The following is a 23440-nucleotide window of genomic DNA, read 5'->3' as shown; positions in this document are numbered from 1 at the left end:
TGTTATCTTTTGTTTATTGTCTTCCCAACTAGATTGTACGCTGCTTGTAAGCAGTAACTTACATCTTTGACATCTATGGATTCCTACCCACTCCCACAGTGCCTTCTGAAACATAGTAGACATTCCATAAATCTTTATTGTTTGATCAAAGTAAGTAGTGACAAATTGAGTTTTATTGGCTGTAACTTAGTTTTTAGTTGTTTTAGAATTGTATGATTTCTCTGTGTTTTAATGATGCTGATTCTGTCCTTAATGCTGGTTTATCTTCTGGAAAAAGCATCCTACATTTTATAATTTGGTTGTATCTCAAAATTTGCTTAAATTTAGGTATTATGTTTCTTTTTAGCCTATGATAAGTAGATACATAAATATTTATTGAACTGGACATAAAATTCTTAAATTTGAATACCATGTTTGACAGAAGTATTTGTTTCATAGCTTTCAGAACTTTGATCTCTGGTTTTGGTTATTATTCATTTAACAAGTACTTAGTGTAGGCAAAGCCATGTGCTAGTGGTCAGTGGATAAATATTGTGACAATTTGAAAAGGCACTTACCTTTAATATTTTCTCAGTAAAATAGACTACTCAGTTTGTAATTTTTTTTTGTCATTATAGGGTAAAGTTCACCTTGAATTAAAACTGAATGAACTGATAACGGAGAATGGAACTGTGTGCCAGCAGCTTGTTGTACAGTAAGCATTTTTTTTAAACCAAAATCAACTAGAAATAATTCTCCATTTTATATTCTTTCAATTTTAAGCCAACTCCTTATTTTAACTTCAGAAACTTTTTTCAAAAATGAAATTCTGCTATGTCATTCCTTTTGTGAAGTTTATTTTCAATTTAATTTTCTCATAGTCTACTCAGGTTATGGTGAATTTATTCAACTAATATTTATTGAATATGGGTTAAATGATATATATGGGCATTAAGGATAAGGGTGTCTAACTCTCTGGCAGTGGATAATTGGAAAGGCTTCCCAAAGAAGGTCTTCTAGAAATTGTCACACCACAGAGCAGAGCTTTAGAGACCTTGGAGCTAGAAGTAATGCCCACTCAGAGATCACCAGTATTGATTCCCACCTACTTTGAATTCCTTTTTACATCTTCTACCCTCAAGTCATTTTTTACCACCCAGACTGGCTGTTCTGGAAATCTGTTCTAGCCCAGTCCCCTACTCTTTACTTCCCCTCCAAACCCTTACTCTGTGTTATCAATAGACTGCCAGATAACCTTCACTTCTTCTGGGTGTTTTCTCTATTTTTGCATTAGTTGACATCTGAATATCCCACAAAGTACTGCAGTTTCGTAGCCTTCTCAGTCAGAGGCTTTTTCTATCATGTCCACATATTGTAAGGCCAGGGAGTAGAGTAGATACTACTCTCCTATTGCTGCTCCTGACTGTAACTTATTCTCATCAATTGTGAACCCCAGCTCCTTTGAAGTATTCTGTCTGTATATAAATATGTCTGTTTACTACTATATATAACATTTCATTAATTTTTTCCGACCTTTTTGAAAGAAGATTGCATATGTATGACTCTTTGTCTCTTAATTTATCAGTACGTATTTCCTAGGAATAACGATATTATCTTAAATAACTCCAGTACAGTTACCAAATTCAGGAAGTTTAACATTGTTACAATACTTTTTAAAAATCTATAGTTATTTTCTAATATCTTAATCTGAAGTTATTATATTCCACTTTTGTTAACTGTCCCAGTGATGTCTGTTAAGGCATTTTATTCCTTCTAAGAAAGGATCCGCTCCAAGATTATGTTTTATGTTTAGTTGACCTGTCTCTTTAATCTCTTTTAACATGGAATAATTTTTTGCTTTTCTTTGATTGTATTAACAGTTTTAAGAATATAAGCCAGTTTTTTTTTTAATGTTTCTCAATTTGGGAATTTGGGTTTAGCTACTAAAAACAGTTCAAGATCTGTTTGCAGCTTTTTCTCCACAGACTGACTCTGTAGACCAACTGAGAGCATATGGTGAAAGTATCTGGATTAGGTCTTCCACTACTCCCTCCCATGCTTCAGTTTAATTATAATAGTCATTTGAAATACAGTTAGTTTGGTTGGTTTGGTTTGTTTGCATTTAATTTAAGGGTTTTCTTGTGCCCCTTCCCCCAATTTAAGTTTTTTCCCCCTATCCTTGTAGGCTTAATTTTATTTTTGAATAGAATATTTGCAAGATTTCAAAAGTCAAAACTATAACAAAAGGCGTTACTCAAAGATGTGTAGTTCAGTTCCCTCTCCCCACACCCAGCTCCAAGCAACCATGATCTGATTTCTGTCCCTATAGTTTTTGCCTTTTCCAAAGTGTTATTTGAACTAAAGTATATGATATGTCTTTTTTGTGTCTCCTGTCTTTCACTTGGCATAATGCTTTTGAGATTCATCCACATTGTACGTGTATCATTTCCTTTTTGGTGTGTTATATGTTTCTGGTTATAATTTGGTAGATACTGTTGTCCTCCTTTTGCTGATGACAAAACTGATGCCCATATTGGTTAAATAAGCCTAATTTCACACAGGAAGTGTTGGAGCCTGAATTTGAACTCTGGCAGTTTGATATTTTTCCCCCAACTTTAAAATTTTGAAATAATTATAGATTTACAGAAAGTTGTAAGGATAGTACAGAGAGGTCCTGTGTACCCTTCACTTTTTCCCTCAGTGGGTACATCTTGCATGACTGTAGCACAATACCAAAACCAGGAAATTTACATTGGCATAATGTATGTATATAGTTATAGATCATTTTATCATGTGTATAGATTTGTGTAACTACCACCACCTAGATAAGAAACTCTTCTGTCACCATAAAGATATCCCTCATCCCATACTAACCACTCCTCTCTTCTAACCCTTGGCAACCTCTAATCTGTCTTTATATCTATAATTTTGTCATTTCAAGAATGTTATGTGAATGGAATCTTATGTGACCTTTTGAGATTGGCTTTTTTTACTCAGATCTGTCTGAATGACTGTGTGTAGTTTTTTGTAGACAGAATATAGTTGGGTCACTTTTTAAAAAAATAATTTTTGCCAATCTCTATCTTTTTTTGGTGAGTTTTTTCCATGTATTTTTAATGTAATTGTTAATATATTAGGCTTAAATCTGCCTTTTTCTTGTTTTCTGTTTGTCTCCTATTTTCTAGTTTTCTGTTTTCTTTTTCCTGTGGGTTACTTGAACACTTTTTAGAATTCCATTTTGATTTATTTATATTGTGTTTTTAAAAAATCTATAGTCTCTCTCTCTGTATAAATTTTTTTTTGGTGGTTGCTCTAGGTATTACATTATACATGCATAACTTATCATAATGTACTGATGTCAACATTTTACCAGTTAGAATAAAGTGTATATACTCTACCTTCCTTTAAATCCCTTTACCCTCCCCCATTTGTAATATACTTTGTCTTAAATATTTCATCTACATATATTGAGAACCACATCAAACAATGCTATAATTTTTTGCTTCAGCCATCTAACACAATTGAGAAGAGTTAGAGGAGAAGGAAAGTGTATGTCTATTGTCTTTACCCACATGTTTGCCCTTTCCATGTTATTTTTTTTCCTTTCTGATGTTTCAAGATTCCTTCTGTGATTAAGTTTAGAGAGTTTCCTTTTACCATTCTTTTAGAGTAAGTCTCCTGGTGATACATTCTCTTGGTTTTCCTTCATCTCAGAAGGTCTTGATTTCCTCTTCATTTGTAAAAGATAATTATACTAGATATAGAACTCTGAGTGGATGGTTCTTTTCTTTCCATATTTGAAAATGTACCACTTCCTTGTGTCCTCCATGGTTTCTGATGTGAAATTCATTGTCATTCAAATTGTTTTTCCCTGTAGGTAACACACCATTTTTCTCTGGCTTCTTTTAAGGTTGTTCTTTGCCTTTAGATTTCTTTTATTTTTTTCTTTCTTTCTTTAATTTTCTTTTTTTTTTTTTTTAATAGAGTCTAGTTCTGTCGCTCAGGCTGGAGCGCAGTGGTGCGATCTCAGCTCACTGCAACGTCTGCCTTCTGGGTTCAAGCGATTCTCATGCCTTAGCCTCCTAAGTAGCTGAAATTATAGACGTGCACCACCATGCCCAACTAATTTTTATATTTTTAGTAGAAATGGGGTTTCGCCATATTGGCCAGGCTGCTCTCGAACTCCTGGCCTGAAGTGATCCTTCTGCCTTGGCCTCCCGAAGTCCTTGGATTATAGGTGTGAGCCACCACGCCCAGCCTGCCTTTAGATTTCCATATGTTTTGGTTTGACTGTGATGTATCCTGAAATAGATTTCTTTCAGTTTATCCTGTTTGGGGTTCGCTCAGCTTCTTGACTATGTATATTTATGTCTTTTGCCAGATTTGGGGAATTTTCAACCATTATTTCTTCTATTAATTCTTTATCACCTCTGCTATCTTTCTCTCCTTTCAGAACTCCAGTGGCACAAATATTAGGTCTTTTTTTTTTTTTTTTTTACAGTCCCAGCGGTCCCTCTGAGGCTTTGACCTTTGCTTTTCCCCCCAGTCTATTTTCCCTCTGTTGTTCAAATTGGGTGATTTCTGTTGTTATGTCTTCAGGTTCAGTGATTCTTTCCTCTGTCCTCTTCATTCTTCTGTTTAGCCTATCCGTTGAGTTATATTGGTTATTATCTTTTTAAGTTCTAAAATTTATATTTGATTCTTCTTTATAACTTTTTTCCTTTGGTGAGAGTTTCTTTTGCTGAGACTTTCTTGTTTGTTTTTTTGTTTTAAACATTTTTGTAATTGCTCATTGCATTATTCACAATAGCAAAGACATGGAATCAACTTAAATGGCCATCAATGGCAGACTGGGTAAAGAAAATGCAGTACATATATGCCGTGGAATACTATACAGCCATAAAAAAGAATGAGATCATATCCTTTGCAGGAACATAGGTAGAGCTGGAGGCCATTGTCCTTAGCAGACTAATGCAGGAACAGAAAACCAAACCAAATACTGCATGTGCTCACTTATAGTGGGAGCTAAATGATCAGAATGCATGGACACGTAGAGGGGAACAACAGACATTAGGACCTACGGAAGGGTGGAGGGTAGGAGGAGGGAGAGAATCGGGAAAAATAACTAATGGGTGCTAGCCTTAATACCCGAGTGACAAAATAATCTGTACTTTAAACCCTTGTGACACAAGTTTACCTATATAACAGACCTGTGCATGTACCCCTGAACTTAAGTTAAAAAAAAAAATTGCTCATTGAATTATTTTTATGATGGCTGCTTTCAGATTCATGTCACATAATCACAACAATCATGTCATATTAGTGTTAGTGTCTTGTATTAGTCCATTCTCACATTGCTATAAAGAAATACCTGAGACTGGGTAATTTATAAAGAAGTTTAATTCGCTCACAGTTCTGCAGACTGTACAGGAAGCATGGCAGCATCTGCTTCTGGGGAGGCCTCAGGAAACTTCCAATAATAGCGAAGGCAAAGGGGGAACAGTTGTCCTACATGGCAGGAGCAGGAACAGGAGAGAGAGCGGGGAGGTGCTACACATTTTTTTTGTTTTTTTGAGATGGAGTCTCGCTCTGTCGACCAGGCTGAGGTGCAGTGGCATGACCTCCGCCTCCTGGGTTCAAGCAATTCTCCTGCCTCAGCCTCCCGAGTAGCTGGGATTATAGGCATGTACCACCACACCTGGCTAATTTTTGTGTTTTTAGTATAGTCGGAGTTTCATCCTGTTGATCAGGCTGGTCTTGAACTCCTGACCTTGTGATGTGCCCGCCTCAGCCTCCCAAAGTGCTGGGATTACAGGCATTAGCCACCAAGCCTGACCCTCCTTTAGTTATTTTTAAATGTATAATAAATTATTGTTGACTGTAGTCACCTTCTTATGCTGTTAAATACGAGATCTTATCCATTATATCTAACTATATTTTTGTGCCCCCACTTCGTGTCCCAGCCCCTGGAAAACATTCTTCTGCTCTCTGTTATCATGAGTTCAATTTGAATTTTTAGTTCCCACAAGTGAGACCATACAAAGTTTGTCTTTCTGTGCCTAGTTTATTTCACTTAACATAATGATCTCCAGTTCCATCCCTGTTATTTTGAATGACAGGATCTGGTTCTTTTTTATGACTGAAAAGTACTCCACTGTGTATATATACCACATATTCTTTATCAGTTCGCCTGTTGATGGACACTTAGATTGCTTCCAATTCTTGACTATTGTGAATAGTGCTGCAGTAAACATGAGAGTGCAGATATCTCTTCAATATGCTGATTCCCTTTCTTTAGTGGGATTGCTGGATCATATGGTAGCTCTATTTTTAATTTTTTGAGGAACCTCCAAACTGTTCTCCATAGTGGTTTTATTAATTTACATTCCTACCAGCAGTGTACAAGGGTTCCCTTTTCTCCATATCCTCACCAATATTTGTTATGCATGTCTTTTGGATAAAAGCCATTTCAACTGGAGAAAAATTGTAATTTCATTGTAGTTTTGATTTACACTTCTCTGATGATAGTGATGTTGAGCACCTTTTCATAAACTTATTTGCCATTTGTATATCTTCTTTTGAGAAATACCTATTCAGATCTTTTGCTCATTTTTTAATAAGATTATTAGATTTTTTTTCCTGTAGAGTTGTGTGAGCTCCTTACATATTCTGGTTATTAATCCCTTCTCAGACGGATAGTTAGCAAATATTTTCTTCCATTCTGTGGGTTGTCTCTTCACTTTGTTGATGGTTCCCTTTGCTGTGCAGAAGCTTTTTAACTTGGTGTGATCCCATTTGTCTATTTTCGCTTTGGTTGCCTGTGCTTGTGTGCTTGTGGCAACTATTATGCAAGAAATCTTTGTCTAGTCCAATGTCCTGGAGAGTTTCCCAATGTTTTCTTGTAGTAATTTCATAGTCTGTAGTCTTAGATTTAAGCCTTTAATCCATTTTTATTTGTTTTTTAATATGGTGAGAGATATGGGTCTAGTTTCATTCTTCTGCATATGGATATCTGTTTTTCCCAGCACCATTTATTGAAGAAACTATCCTTTCCCCAATGTATGTTCTTGGCACCTTTATTAAAAATGAGTTCACTGTAGGTGTACGGATTTGTTTCTAGGTTCTCTATAATGATCTGTTGGTCTACGTGTCTGTTTTTATGCCAGTACAATGCTGTTTTGGTTACTATAGCTCTGTAGTATAATTTGAAATCAGATAATGTGATTCCTCCAGTTTTGTTCCTTTTGCTCAGGATAGCTTTGGTTATTCTCAGTCTTTTGTAGTTTCATATAAATTTGGGGATTTTTTTTTTCTATTTCTGTGAAGAATGACATTGATATTTCGATAGGGATTGCATTGAATCTGTAGATTGTTTTAGGTAGTGTGGACATTTTAACAACATTGATTCTTTCAGTCCATGAACTTGGAATATCTTTCCATCTTTGGGTGTCCTCTTCAATTTCCTGCACCAGTGTTCTACAGTTTTCATTATAGATATCTTTCACTTCTTTGGTTAATTCCTAGCTCTTTTGTTTTATTTGTAGCTATTGTGTAAGCAGTATTATTTTCTTGATTTATTTTTCAAATTGTTCACTGTTGGCATATAGAAACCCTACTGATTTTTGTTGTGTTAATTTTGTATCCTGCAACTTTACTAAATTTGTTTATCAGTTCTAATAGTTTTTTGGTGGAATCTTTAGGTTTTTTCCAAATAAGATCATATCATCTGCAGACAAGGATAATTTTACTTCTTTCTTTCCAGTTTGGATGTCTTTATTTCTATCTCTTGTCTGATAACTCTAGCTAGGACTTGAATAACAATGGTGAAAGTGGGCATCTTCGTCACATTCCAGATCTTAGAGAAAAGACTTTTCAGTTGTTCCCCATTCAGTATGACACTAGCTATGGATATGTACTATATGACTTTTATTGTGTTGAGGTATGATCTTTCTCTATTTTTTGAGGGTTTTGTTATTATGAAGGACTGTTGAATTTTGTCAGATACTTCTTTAGCATCAGTTGAAATGATCATATGGTTCTTGTCCTTCATTCTGTTGATATGATGTGTCACATTGATTAATTTGCATATATTGAACCATCCTCGCATCCCTGAGACAAATCCCACTTGGTCATGATGAATGATCTTTTTAATGTGTTGTTGAATTGGGTTTGCTGATATTTTGTTGAAGATTTTTGCATCAAGTTTCATCAGGGATATTGGCCTGTAGTTTTCTTTTTTTGATGTGTCTTTCTCTGGTTTGGTATCAGGGTAATACTGGCCTCATAGGATGAATTTGGAAGTATTCCCTTCTCTATTTTTTGGACTAACTGAGTAGGATTGGTATTAGTTCTTCTTGAAATATTTAGTATAATTCAGCAGTGAAGCCATTGGGTCCCAGGCTTTTCTTTGCTGGAAGACTTTTTATTGTGGCTTCAATTTCATTACTTGTTATTGGTCTCTTCAGGTTTTGGATTTTTTCATGGTTCAATCTTGTTAGGTTGTATGTGTCTAGGAATTTATCCATTTCTTCTATGTTTTTCCACTTACTCTTTTTTTCAGAGTTTCTTAAGCCTTTGCTCTCCATACTCACTGTGTTGTAGCAGCAGAGTTCCAGTGATAGCTTTATGGAATTCATTGTTGATTTCTCATCCTTAAGATATTCTGAAGTTCGTGACATTCTCTGTTTTTTAGTAATGCTAAAGGCATGGTTTCACATATGGCTTTCTTTGTGCTTCTTGCTGGACTTCGGTTTTGGGGGAGTAATGTATGGAAAGATTCATACCCTAGTAGTTACTATTATTCTCCAGACCTAGAAAGTCCCCACTGCAACATTTTTTGACCCCCCCAATCCGTTGATCTTCACTGTGTTTCTGTTTTCACTTCTTTCTACATCTTTTTCCGTGATCTATTACTGTAGTCATTTTCTTGCAGCTTCCGTCAATTCCCCTATTGTTCTCATTATTCTTATTTATCTGGAAAAACTCTACTATGATTGAAAGTGACCTCTTCCTCTGTGTTCAATCTGCACGTGAATATTACTGGAGAAAATCACGTAGACTGATTTCACTTTAAATTTATCATCACAGGCCTCACGTGGGCACTTATGTCTGCCCTGGAACTTAACTGTGCTTCTCTAATACAGCTATAAGATTGTCTATCACCACAGCCTAGAAATTGCTTACATCTTCCTGAATCCAAATCTACAAACCTAATTTGCATCCATAATTTTGTCCTTATAGCAGAGGAGGTACTCCTTTTCTTGACATTGAATTCTTCCATCTGAACTCTGGATTCCATTTATTTCCTCTACTTAAAGAGTTTTGCTCCTTCAGTTATGCCTTCTTTTTCTTGTTTTGTCAGCTTTACCTTCTCCTCTAGATGGTTCCCTCCACAAATAAACATGTTCTAGTATCTCTGTCCTAAAAGTCATGCCTCCCCAGACCTCATCTCTGCACACCCATACCCCAGTCCTTTTTATCATTCCCATTTCTCTGCTCTCCTTTGAAGGCAGACTTCTCTAGAGAAAAATAGTGCTAAGAGTGTGTATGAGTGAGTGTGTGTGTGTGCCCGTGTGTGTGTTTGCAATTCTCCAATCAGCAATTTCCAGTAGATTTTTCTGTGATGTAGAAAATGCTTTGTGTCTTCACTGTTCAAAACAGCCACTAGCCATGTGTGGATATTGAAAACTTGAAATACAGCTAATGTGACCAAAGAGCTGAAGTGTTAATTTTGTTTAATTTTAATTAAATGTAAATAACCACACGTGGCTAATGACGACAGCATTAGTACAGCTTCAGTAAAAGAACCTGGACTCCTTTTTAGCAGTAGCTTATTTCAGGACTTGGGCAAGGAAAATATGAGATGAGTCTGGAGCATCTTTGGGGCTCAAAAAGTAAGAAGGTGCTAAAAAATAATGGGGATATGTAAAAAGGACATTGAAGCCAATGTAAAGAGACTTCAAATTACCAAATCTGGAACAATTTGAGCTTCAGAATAAACAATAAATAATAATAGTGGATTCAAACTTATAAAATAAAATAAATAGTCATATGACAATACTGATACAAATAAACAGTTTAAAAATACTTGGTAGGGAGAAAGGACTGCTTTTTCCTATGGTAGAATTCTAATTAATGAATGTAGGAGGATTGATGAAAATGAAAATCAACATTGGCAAACATCACAGTAATAAGTGGGTAAGGGGACAATTCAACAGATCATCTGTGGATGCTCAGTGAGCATAATAAGTATGATGACAAACAGTATTTTTGCATAGTCTCAAAGAATCCTTCCCATAAGATATCTGATAGATGCCACCTTAATTGAGTGATCACAGTTAACATCACGAATAATGAGACATCCAGTACCTTCCAATAGGATGCACTGAGGACACCAAGATACATAACCTCAACCTAATCATGAGTAAACATCAGACAAACTCAGATTAAAGAATACACTACAAAATAACTGGCCAACCATACTGGCAAGATCATGGGGCAAAGAAGGAAAACTAATGAACTGTCTCGGGATGGAGAGGAATAAGAAGACATGACAACTAAATGCAGTATGGGATCCTATATTTTGTCCTAGATCAAAAAAGTACATTGGTGAAATTTGAGTAAGGGCAACAGATTTCAGTAATTCTGCTATGGTTATATAAAACGTTAACATTGGTTGATGAGTATCCAGAAACTGTTATTATTTTAACAGCTTTTTTGAATATCTGAAATTATTTCAAAATAACAAGCTTTTTTTAATTGCCTATACCTGGTGCATTCAACCCAGGTCTGTTTTCTGAGTTTCAGATTAATATGTCTACTTTGATGTATCACATTGCAAACTTAACACATTTAAAACAGAAGTATTGATTCTCATGTCTATCCAACTACTCCCCCAAAGTCTTAGCAAATGTTTAATTCCACTCAGTATGTTTTTCATCTCTAGATTTTTCCATTTTTATTGTCTTTTGTGTCTGTGTGGAACATACGGAATATAACTTAAATGTCTTTGTCTGCTAGTTCTATCTTTTTTGTCATTTCTGATTCTGTTTCTATTGATATTTCTTTTCATTATGGATGATAATTTCTTGGTTCCTTGCATTCCTGGTTATTTTCTGTTGCATGCCAGACATTGTGAAGTTGCTGGATATTTTTATATTTCTATGAATGTACTTGAGCTTTGTTTAGCACTTGGTTAAGTTACTTAGAAACAGTTTGATCCTTTTATGGTTTGCTTTTAACTTTTGTTAAACAGACAAGCACAGCCTTTACTGGAGGGCTTATGTTTCCCTGCTATTAAGGCAGTACCCATGAATTACCAGGTTTTCTATTGTGGCTGATGGTACCTCTTGCTAGCCATGTGTGGGTTTTAGGAACTGTTCCCTCTATTCTTTTCAAATGGTTCTTTCCCCAGCCTCAGATGATTTCCTCATATATATACATGTGTCAGTACTCAGCTGAAAACTCGGGGGAATTCTTGTAGCTCCCTGGAGATTTTTCTTTCTCTGTGCAACTTTCTTCCCTTTAGTACTCTGCCCTGGGGGCTCTAGTCACTTTGACTTCCTCCTGCTGACAGTTTTGTCTCCTCTTCTCAGAGAAACCATTTAGCTGTAAGCTGGGGCAGTTGGAGGGCTCACCTGTCCTTCACTGCTGATTTTGTCCAGTTCATTTTGGGTGGAGAGTGAATCTAGTTCCTGATACTCCATCTTACCTGGATGTAAAAGTTAACATTTTCTTTTAGTTTAAAAAAAAAGTCCAAAGAAAAGAATCAGATCAGTCTTATTATGAACTGTTTATAATATTTATTTACCTTTGTAATTTTTAGATACTGTATTAATGTAAATGCTTTATATGTCACATATAAATATAAAATTCCTTATATTGGGGTTATTTTTAACATTTGTTTTCTGCCCATCCATAATTTATGATACGAAATTGCTTGACTTACAGATTGGAAGAACATTGCTATCCTGGGTCATTAGAAAAATAATATTTCCAAATATGTGTAATGAATAAAATAACCTGTATTTAATAATATTACTTCAGTTTTGCAGAAAACTCAATTTTTAACTGCTTTATATTTTAAAATTAAGAGTACTGATTATTTCTGTAGGGTGACACTTCTGGTTTATGGGCATCCTTGTTCTGATTTGTGGGTATTCTTATCCTTTCATAAGTTTTTGTGTACTTATAAGTCAGTACTGAATTTTCCTCTGGGTAGTTTTTTGTTTTTGTTTTTTTTTTTTTAAATACGGAGTTTCGCTCTCCTTGCCCAGGCTGGAGTGCAATGGTGCAATCTCAGCTCACCACAACCTCCGCCTCCCAGGTTCAAGCGATTATCCTGCCTCAGCCTCCTGAGTAGTTGGGATTACAGGCATGAGCCTGGCTAATTTTGTTTTTTTTTAGTAGAGACGGGGTTTCTCCATGTTGGTTAGGCTGGTCTCAAACTCCTGACCTCAGGTGATCTGCCCGCCTTGGCCTCCCAAAGTGCTGGGATTACAGTCGTGAGCCAACGCGACTGGCCTTTCCTCTGGTTTTTTATACCTCATAAAATAGAAAGTTGGATTTCTGTCATTAAGGTTTCTCATAATTGATGTTTATGTGAGATAAATGTGGTATTACAAGGAGAGTAATATTGTATTTGGGGGCACAGTGGGAATGTAGAAGGGCACTGGACTTCAGTAACAAAATTAAAAAGTAGAAGTTGAGTCTTGGCTAGCTTCTTACAAGTTATGCTACCTCTTTGAGCCTTACATTGTAACTTTCTCACATAACCTCCTTGAGCCTTACTTCTTTTAAATGGCGTAATACTCTTCTCAAAGGCAGTTGTGAGAATTAGGTGCATTTTGTGAAAGTGCATAGTAAACTGCAAATGCTGTATCAGATATCATTATGAGGTTTAGCCTGAGAAGTGTAAGTTTTAAGCAGTATGTACAATGGAAAAATCTGAGTATTCCTGAACCCCACATTAAAAACCGAGTTATTATCCTGGCTTGTGTTTTCTTTGGCTAGTTTCAAAATTTCTTTATTTTTTGATGCCCAGCTTAATAGAAATGAGTCATATTATCATTTCTGTCTTTACTCGGCGGTATACCAATAGCACTTCACTCACATCTGTGACCTGTGGGTTGTGGAGAGAAATAAGGATGTTACTCAACAGCTTGTGTCTTTCAACAAAGAATACTTTTCAAAACACTCATGAGTTTCTCTTAGGCATTAGAAAATGCAGAACCTTAGGCATTAAACTAAACTCATAAACTCAGTAATATTTAGTGAGAAAATTGGAGGAATAAATCACTAAAGTTAGATTCTGTGTTCTCTGTAAATACCAACAACCGTGAGCCATGGAGTAGATCAGATGACCTTGGTTTTTATGGTCTAAAACATTTTCTACAGAATGGTGCAGGAGCTGTTTACTGAGAATTGGAATAAAAGGCTACAGAATTGTGTGAGGCTTGCCCCATATTTATGAATCAGATTTTTAAGTGGAAGCCACAGTTGTTTCCTTGTTTGTCATTCATGCTTTAGCAGAGGATATGATGCCATAGAGCTGGCTTGGTTTGTAGCTTCTCATTTAGGGTTTGTACCGCTTTCTTTTCCCTTTTAGAGGCCACAGCAGTTTTGATGTATTATCAAACCACAAAATGTACCTTGTTGGGTGTTTAGCAGGAGGAAATGTGTTGACTATTACACATCCCTTATCTACAATGCTTGAGACTAGAAGTGTTTTGAATTTCTTATTCTTGTTGGTTTTTTTGTTTTTTGTTTTTTTGGAGTATTTGCATTATATATACTTGCCCATTAAGCATCCCAAATCCAGAAAGCCCAAATTTGAAATGCCCCAGTGAGCATTTCCTTTGAGCATCTTGTTGGTGCTCAGAAAGTTTCGAATTTTGGAGGACTTTGGATTTTTTAATTTGGAATGCTCAGCCTGTATTTGATAGTTTCATTAATGATTGTGGATAGCATAAATTTGAAAATGCATACATATGTGTATGGAGTAGGTAGTATATAGCCATACAACTGCAGACACATGGAAGACAATTCTTAACCCTTTGAATGTATTAGTTTGTGTTTAAAGGTAATGTTTTATCTTGTTTAACTGGCATCTAATATGTTAAATCTCTTTTATTCTACCTTAGCATCAAGGCATGCCATGGGTTGCCTCTCATAAATGGCCAAAGCTGTGACCCTTATGCAACAGTTTCTCTAGTGGGCCCTTCTAGGTAATGTTTATTGAATTATTACTAGGTTTTTAAGTTGTAATGTTTGATTTAAAAATTTAAAAAGTAAGATTCTATGAGCAAATGATAAATAGCTATCTATAACACAAAGTAATAAATGCTTTGAAAGAATAATCTTTAGTGAGTTCTATTATACACTTGTTAATAACAAAACCCTCTTTTTACAGACAGAAATTGGTACCCCATTTTAAATCTGCCATGCTGTTAGGCTTTAGGGAACAACCTCAGTTTTATACTATTACAGTGTAGTGCTTTAAAACATAAACTTGACTGTTCATGCATCAGCATTCCTACTTTCAAATATCCTAAACTTTATGCATGTAAAATCCTGTTTTAATGAATGCCAGTTCAGAATAACAAGGCAATTTATATATTTTTATCTGGAAGGCAACTCAGGACTGAAAAATCGCCTTTTCTACTCATGAGATCTGTCCTCTACAGAGAGAATTCCAACTGTAGAAAAACTGCTGAAGTACTAGAGCATGGCAAAGTGTACCATATCATTAATTTAAATGATTTATAATAATTTGTGAAAAAACCTATAGCATTTTGTAATACGGTGTGTTATATGACTTCATTATGGTTTCTTTAAGGAACTGACACATCTGAAATATGTCTCCAACTTGAAGGTTTAGAATCAGGAAACAAGAAGCACAGTATTCCCTCTACACACACATGCATGCATGCATACATACACACTCCTTTTCCCCATCCCCAGAGTCTCTAGTTATTCTTACTTTGTTGAAAATCACTACTAAGTCACTTTGAAAAATGTATTTATGTATGTATGTAAAGTACCTAGTACCATGCCGGTATTTATTAGGTGCTCAAACAATAGTATGCTATTAGCAGATAGTCTTATGACATTAAATGCTATTAGAGAGATTTATTTTGCATGATAAAAATGTTCAATCTAGTGGAGCTGTTTTTGTTTTTTAAAATAATCTGTACCTGACAAATTCTTTATTTGGTAACATACAGTTAGAGACAATTTGGCATATGAATTTGTGTTTTAAAATGTCTGGCCAGGCGCAGGTGGCTCACGCCTGTAATCCCAGCACTTTGGGAGGCCGAGGCAGGCGGATTACCTGAGGTCAGGAGTTCGAGACCAGCCTGACCATCAAGGAGATACCCCATCTCTACTAAAAATACAAAATTAGCTGGGTGTGGTGGCGCATGCCTGTAATCCCAGCTACTCGGGAGGCTGAGGCAGGAGAATCGCTTGAACCCTGAGGCGTAGGTTGTGGTGAGCCGAGATTGCACCATTGCACTCCAGCCTGGGCAACAAGAGCAAAACTCCGTCTCAAAAAAATAAAAAATAAAAAGTCACTGTGGGTTTTGCTATTGTACTGTGGTTGTGTAAGATGTTAACACTGGGGGAGACTGGGTAAAGACACAAGATTTCCCTATACATTTTTTGTAACCTCCTCTGAATCTATAATTAAATTAAAATTAAAATTTCTTTTAAGAAGTCTCTATTATATCTGAAGCCCAAGAAGTAAGCTGAGTTAAGAATGTTTTTCAAGTTCCTTGGGTATTTTTCAACATAGATGAAGGTACTCTAAATCTTATTGTCTTCCTTCTATTTATTCTGAGTTGCTTATAGAATAGAATGTGTTTTTAAAGCCTCTGAAAAAGGTTGGCAGTCTAGTGTGTCCATAGAGAGAATAATACAGTCTTGGCACGTAGAGGATGCCTAAAGCTTATATATTCTTTGATTTGAGTTTATAAGGACACTTAATTTTTTCCAAGCAATATTTAAAACTGAATCTTCCCTGAGTCACTTTAACTTTTAAATGGAGGTCAGGCTCCCTGGTTGGAAATAGCATGTTTTATAATTGTGTACTGTTAAGTTCTACAAGGTAAAACTCTACCACATTGGAACAGGAATGACCAAAAGAAGACAAAAGTAAAGAAGAAAACAAGCAATCCGCAGTTTAATGAAATCTTTTATTTTGAGGTAATTTTTTGTTTTACGTAAATGTTAACATTCAATATGTAATATTTAATGCTAGTTAATTTCTTTTTTCAAACCACAGTCATAGTAATCATTTTATCAATTAATGCAGATAAGCAGAAAGCAGTAGAACCATGGTGTGATGCAATGGAAGCCCAATATATAAAATGAATAAAGGCAGAGCTCTAATTTGGGAGCAGGAAGGGCCAGGGCCATACCCACTCCCCAGTCATCCTCACTGTCATGCCCTCCTTTGCACCCTCCCTTACCCTACCCAGCTCCCTACCTAACACATAGTGGCCACAGGACTCTTCTGCAGGGTGCCCTTTGACAGTCACTAGTGAAGTAAGTATAATTACCACTCAGTAAATCTGAGTTCCAGTCCAGTTGGCTTTGAAAGAGTCACTGAATGTGACTCAAGTTTCTTACCCTGTGAAAGAATAGTTGGAAGGGAAAATAGCAGCACTACCTGACTCATAGAGTTTTTGTAAGACCCAAAGCATGTGAGAATCCTTTGAGACCATAAAATACTGTATGATTAGAGCCTTATTATTACTCTTTTTTTTTTTTAGCCTAATTCATTCTATGGATGCCTGCTTATCTTCATAGACAGCTTCAGCTGCCTTGAAGTTGTCCCAAATACAGTGCTTTGGAGTGCTTTTCTTTGGAGCATTTGTTAAATAAATCCTTTTTCATATTATTTGCAAACTACAGAAAAAAAAAATCCAACTGTCTAAAAGATTGTTTTCTAATAAAGCATGTTGCAGTTCGTATCAACGTGTAGGGAAGGTTTGAAAAAAGGCACATTTTGTGCCTTTCCTTCTGTATGTGTATTTTTCTTGGTATTTCAAAGTGGAGAGCATAAGGGTACCTCTAGTCGTGCCTGATTACTGTGCTTTAATAAAGGAACACAGGCCAAAGAAAATGCCAGAAGTGAAGCAGGAAGAATTGTGGAGGGGGAAGCAAGGGAGAAAAAACAAAAGAAAAAGTACCAATGTGAGACTTTTCCATTTCCTGGCTAAGGACTTGGTGCAGTTGTTCTACATTTATTAATGGCGGTTGCATCTAACCTGGAGAAAATAAAGAAGACAGCAATGTCTAAGGGCTGCTAACTAAAGGCACTTACACTCCCCGTTAGCCCACAGACCTTAAACCTCAGCTGGATGTAATCTACTCTGCTTCATGGATCCTTACAGTCAGCCAATGACCTTGTAAAAGTAGAAGACCTGACCTGCCTGCTGTAGCAGGAGTACTTGTTAGTCCTTGCAACATTCATTCAGAGGGCCTTTTGTTGGTTATAAAGATAGATACATTTCCATCTCTGTCCTTTATCTAAAGCAAGGAACACAAAGCAGACACACGTATACATATATACAACAGTAAAATGCGGTAGATATTGGAGAGGTCAGATGAACTCCATCTGGAGGTCAGATGCTCCATTAAAGGCTTGAAGAAAGATTGGATTTTCTAAGATTGAGGAAAGAGAGTATTAGATATGATGAACATTTTGAGCAGAGGCACAGAGACAGAAAAGCAGAAAGTTATGTCCAAAGTACAGCGAGTACTGATTTTACTGGGCTTGTGTAAGGAAGTAATGGGAACTAAGATTAGAAAGGTAGAGTAGGACCAGCTGATGAAAGGCCTTGAGTGCCTAGCTGTGCTGCTTAAGTAAATTATTTTGAGCCTATAAGTTATGAGTAAAACAGTGTTTGGGAAAGAATTAACTATGATCTGAGGTCCAGGTGGCTTAGGGAGAAAGAAGAAAGATGGGGAGATTGTTGTACTTTAGGTGTAAGAAAAAAAGGGAGGGAGGGGGTGTCTTTCAAGAGAGCACTATGGAAATAGAGAGGAAGAGGCAGATAAAAGAGAGAATGCAAAGGGCAAGATAACAAATTGGTTATAGAAAAAAAGAGAAAGGAAGTAGTTGAATGCTGCCCCCAAGGTTCCAAATCTGGAAAAATAGAAAAGTAAGGAAGAAGAAAAATAAAAGTGGTTTAGTTTGGAGCATAATTAGCTTGAGGGCTGACATTTTAAATCCTCCAGTAGGGAGTTCATGACTGAAACTTAAGATAAGTGATAGTTATTGACCAACACTCAAGGTTTGTTGATATAAACAGTCAAGAAAGCCAAGAGAATAGAGGTATACAATAAAGGAGAAAAGTGAATAAACTAATTTCTGCCACTTAAGTATTCAACTTTGAGCATGTCATTTAATTTCTGTGCTTCAGCTTCCTCATTTTTAAGTGAGGATAATAAATCTAGCCCTGCCCGCCTCTGAGCAGCATTCTGATGAACAAAGGAGATAATGGATGTGAAAGCACTTTGTAGACTGTACAGCACTGTGCAGCTCCAAGTTGTTTTTAGTGCAAGATAAAACATAACATTTTGAAGAATAGTATGTCTATAGATTCTGAAAAAGAAACAAAAGACAGCTGCATAAGGTTGCCAAAGTAGTGCTCAGGTAAACTCTATAGAGTGTTTCTGGGAAAGGAGATACAGTTGTATGATCACTAAATTAAATAGGAGATCAAGGGAGGTAAGAACTAAGAATTTATCATTAGATTTGGTGATGAAGAGAGAGATTTTAGGAGAGTGATCTGTGAGGAAGCCAAGATTATAAGGAGTTACTATAGTGAGTGGGTGGTGAGGAAGTACAAGCTGTAAGGGTGGATTACAGTTTTCAGATATTTGTCTGAGAAAGGAAAGAGATAGGAAGACCATAATTTAAGGGGAGAATTTTTCTTAGACTTGAGTGAGATGAACAAACTGGTGTAGAAAGCTGTAATTAAAATAGATCAAATAATGCTTACTGAATGCTTATTGCATACCTTGTGTGGGTGGCTAGTCTTAGAAAAGAAGAAAATCATCCCATTCTCTTGTTGAGAAGAGCATGAGAAAAACTCAAGTAGAGAACCCTGTGTGGGAGTGGACAAGTTCAGGTGAACGGTCATTGAAGAAGTTCCTGCCAATGGCGTTGATATTTTCAGCAAAAATGTGAGAAGGAAGTGCAGGGTAGGACTGGTGTCTTGAGAAATGTGCGAAAGTCTTTTAAACACTTCTGAGTCACCAACTGACTACGTATGAGCCAGAGAATCTAATATTCATTGATATATTTATGTTATTTTATTTTTGTTAAAATAGAGACAGTCTCACTTTGTTGCCCAGGCTGGTCTTGAACTCCTGGCTTCAAGCAATCCTCCCACCTTGGCCTCCCAAAGTGCTGGGATTACAGGCATGAGCCACTGCACCTGGCCATTGCCATATATTGAGTTGATAGGAATGGCATAGAGACAAAGATTATTTTGATTTTTTTTTTTTACACCACCTTATTTTCTTCTACTTCCATAGTTGCTTTTGTATTCAGCTATTGAGTAAAATATTACTTGGACATTTTCCTCTGCTTTTATCCACAATTGAATATTTTGGAGATGATCATTTTTAAGTTATAGGAAAAATGTAAAAAAAAAAAATTTACTAAAATATTTTGTTTACAGGTAACCAGATCCAGTAGTTACACCAGAAAGTCCCAGTTCCAGGTGGAAGAGGAGGACATTGAAAAGCTAGAGATCAGGTATGTGCCTTAGGGTTTTACAGAATTGCTTTTTTGTGTACCAAAAGAAAATCCTAAATTCAACCAAAAAAGGTAAACCAACTTTAATAGAATTCTCTATAGCAGGTTGGTTGATGAAACTTAGAGGAGTATGCATCTAATTTAAATCCAGATTATCCTCCAAAGTCTGATTTGTTTGCAGAAATACTCAGGGTATATTTATTTTATAAACAAAGATGATCTAATTTTCATCTGTTTTATTTTTAATTTTTCCCAAATTGTTCCTTACATTTCTGGATTATAGTGTAATGAATGGAAAGGAAGTTGTATCTCAGCCAATTTAGAAATAATTTTTTTATTCTTCTTAACATATCTGCTGTCTAACAGAAATTTCAGTGAGGTAAGAAGATAATTCAGCAGGTGCATGTGTTTGAAGTTTGTGCTGTTTCCTAAGTCTTAAATATCTATGCCTTTTGGGAAGGAAAAATCTTTTAAATGCATGTGTAGGTGTGATGTTAACAGTGTGTTCATCTAGATGGTACATTAATCATGTGTTTGGAGTGATCAGGTAATGTATTTTTCTAATTTTTCTATATATATATTAATTGGTGGTAATCTAGAGAGAAACTGTAGTATTGCGTTGGTTTCTTTTTGTAGTTTCTTTCTGTAGTCCTTATTGCTATAGGTTAAAATAAAGCCTTGACTTTCAAACTAAGACAGTTTAAGTGCCTTCTTTTAGACTATTTAAAGTTACTTTCTGTGCTTTTTAAATAAAAGCTGCTGTGTAGTATTTTGCTTCTCTAGTCTGGATAGTGAGGTATGTATATGGTGGTGCTAACATCTTTTAAGCATGTAAAATTAATGCTATAACACAGATCAAAGTAATTTGAAGCTGTTTTGTGATGTGCACTCTCTTAAACATTGTTTGCAAAACATAAAGCCAGTTTTCAATTTTCAGGATCGACTTGTGGAACAATGGAAACCTGGTCCAAGATGTTTTCCTAGGTGAGATTAAGGTTCCTGTGAATGTATTAAGAACTGATTCCTCTCATCAAGCCTGGTAAGAGCCCAGCATTTTAGTGAACTCCATAGTTTAATTCTCTTTAATACAGTATATATATGCAAATAAATGCTTACTCTGAACATATTTTAAATTTGCCGCGTAATAAGCCAGATGTCATTGATATGTTCATTCATTCATTGTCGCAGAAGTACATTGTACGTTTTATGACTTGACCTGTGGTACTGAGATAAAAGAACTGAATCGTCTAGGAATATTTTTCTGTTCAGAAGTGAAGACTTAAGGAGAAAAATGGGAAACATTTAAAACATTACATAAGAGTTGTTCATGTAAGAAAATGCTAGGTCACAAATCAGTATCTGCTTTTCAGAAGTTTTATTAGTGGTCATAGGAATTGTGGATATTTGAAAGCAAAGGATTTTATTTAGGGAACTCAGTTGTTTATGGGAACTAACCACTGTTCTTCCTTCACCACACCCCATTGAAATGTACCGTAGATGGCCCTAATGTTACTTTTTGAATGTCTAAAGTCTTATGTTGTTGAGCTGGCACTTTTTAGGGCTCTTGGTGTTCAATAATGACTACAATATTATTTTACTTTTTAATGACTCTAATAACATTAAACTGATGTTAAAATTAATGTTCACACGTTAAATTGAGCTAGTTTCCTTAGCAGAATCAATGTGAAACTATTTTTTTTTTCTGTCTATAGCACTTAAAAGCTTGTGTATCCTTTCAGTATGTTGCCCAGCATCTCTCTTGCTAGATTTGGGTTTCAACTGGATGTAAATGAACATGCTTTTCTCATTTGCCTTTTAAGGAGCACTTTTTGGAACTCAGTTTCCACTGCCTCAAAGAGGAATGTTTAGGTGTTTCTTATGGATATCAGTTTCATTGTCCCTAAAAGAGCCTCTTCTGATTGGCCATCAGACATCTTCATTTTAGAGTCTTGTCCTGGAATAGTTATCACTTGTAGAATGATTTGGAGACTCTTAAAATTTTTACTTTATTTTTTGCCTCTCTCTCTAAGGCAGATCTTAGATTTATTGGTCTTTATGTTGGCATTTTGTGTATTATAGTTTGTAAAATGCATCCACAGAGGGGGAGAAAATCAAACGTAGTCACTGAAAAATTGATGAAGATTTGGGACCTGTCATCCTCCCACTACACCATGTCTTCTACTTTCCATCAAATAGCATTCATTTTAAAATGAAAATTTCTGAGCTCAGTTTGTCAAGTTTTTAAAATTACGTGCCAGACCACTCAGTACAGAGGAGAAAAACGAGCTCTTGTGCCTCTGGGCCCCTCAAAATGAACTTGTAATGTGCCACATAATGTTTTTTAAGTAAGACCGTCTCTAGAGATGCCTTCCAAATTTGGCAAAACTTGGTGCAGCTTCCTTGGCAGTATGTAAGAACATTAACAAACTAATTTTATTTTTATGGATGTTTTTGGCCCATGATATTTTAAAGTAACCTGCCAGAAATATAAGTGCTAAAATTTATATAGCATGAAATAGAAACATCTGGTAATTCATATATACTTCCATAGTTGTAAGGAAATATGAAAATGTGAATGCCATTTCTTGTAAGTTGGAAATAAAACTCTTACCCTCCTCCATCAATTGTAGAGCTGTAGCATCCCCTTGTGGGGTTGTTGGTAACTGCATGAAAACTCAAGAAAAAATTTATTTACGCTCAGGATTTCAGGCAAATTCTTTCTAATCTTGATGTTAAGAGAGTAGGGAGGCCGAGACGGGCGGATCATGAGGTCAGGAGATCGAGACCATCCTGGCTAACACGGTGAAACCCCGTCTCTACTAAAAAATACGAAAAAAAAAACTAGCTGGGCGAGGTGGCGGGCGCCTGTAGTCCCCGCTACTCGGGAGGCTGAGGCAGGAGAATGGCGTAAACCCGGGAGGTGGAGCTTGCAGTGAGCCGAGATCCGGCCACTGCACTCCAGCCTGGGCGACAGAGCAAGACTCCGTCTCAAAAAAAAAAAGAGAGAGAGTAATCATCAGTAGTTTAATTCTGTTGTTTGAAAAGTCTCAAAATAGATATAAACATCTTTTCAGTTGTAATTTTTAAATTTGAAAGTAAGATTCAAATAATAGATAAAATGAATTACTGGGATTTTCTTTTCAACAGAAGCACTTTATACATGCTTTTAGACTAGATTAATATTTGATATGATTTAGCTTTCCAGTTTGATAATTTTGACACCTTTTGTACTCAAACTTTTTTTTTTGGATCTCACTTTTTTGGAGACAAAGTCTCACTCTGTTGCCCAGACTGGAGTGCAGTGGCATGATCTCGGCTTACTGCAACCTCCACCTCCCGGGTTCAAGCACTTCTCCTGCCTCAGCCTCCCAAGTAGCTGGGACTACAGGCACACGCCACCATGCCGAGCTAATTTTTGTATTTTTAGTAGAGACGGGGTTTAACTATGTTGGCCAGTCTCGTCTTGAACTCCTGACCTTGTGATCCGCCCACCTCGGCCTCCCAAAGTGCTGGGATTGCAGGCCTGAGCCACTGCGCCCTGCCTTTGGCCTCACATTTTTAACATATCTGTTTAATATTTGAATTTAGAAAATATAACAAGTCTCCTGTCTTCAGCTGAAAAAAACAAAACAAACAAACAAAAAAATCAGAAATAAGCCAGGTGCAGTGGCTCACGCCTGTAATCCCAGC

At 36.2% G+C, this 23440-nt stretch overlaps 1 protein-coding gene across 2 annotated transcripts in view; it reads left to right on the top strand.

Annotated features, from left to right (window-relative positions):
* Window positions 1-23440, top strand: part of RASA2 (RAS p21 protein activator 2) — a 122989-nt gene that overhangs the window by 46080 nt on the left and 53469 nt on the right. For both annotated transcript variants that reach the window (XM_073023552.1, XM_073023551.1), the window contains exons 5-9: window positions 618-694; window positions 14121-14204; window positions 16110-16182; window positions 19674-19750; window positions 20688-20789. In XM_073023552.1, coding sequence (XP_072879653.1) covers window positions 618-694; window positions 14121-14204; window positions 16110-16182; window positions 19674-19750; window positions 20688-20789 — 413 coding nt within the window. The remainder of the gene's footprint in view (window positions 1-617; window positions 695-14120; window positions 14205-16109; window positions 16183-19673; window positions 19751-20687; window positions 20790-23440) is intronic.

The sequence above is a fragment of the Chlorocebus sabaeus genome, chromosome 15 (genome assembly GCF_047675955.1).
Source record: "Chlorocebus sabaeus isolate Y175 chromosome 15, mChlSab1.0.hap1, whole genome shotgun sequence".
Classification (NCBI taxonomy): Eukaryota; Metazoa; Chordata; class Mammalia; order Primates; family Cercopithecidae; genus Chlorocebus; species Chlorocebus sabaeus.
The sequence above is the reverse complement of the archived record's forward strand: the minus strand, read 5'-3'. Positions and strand labels throughout refer to the sequence as shown.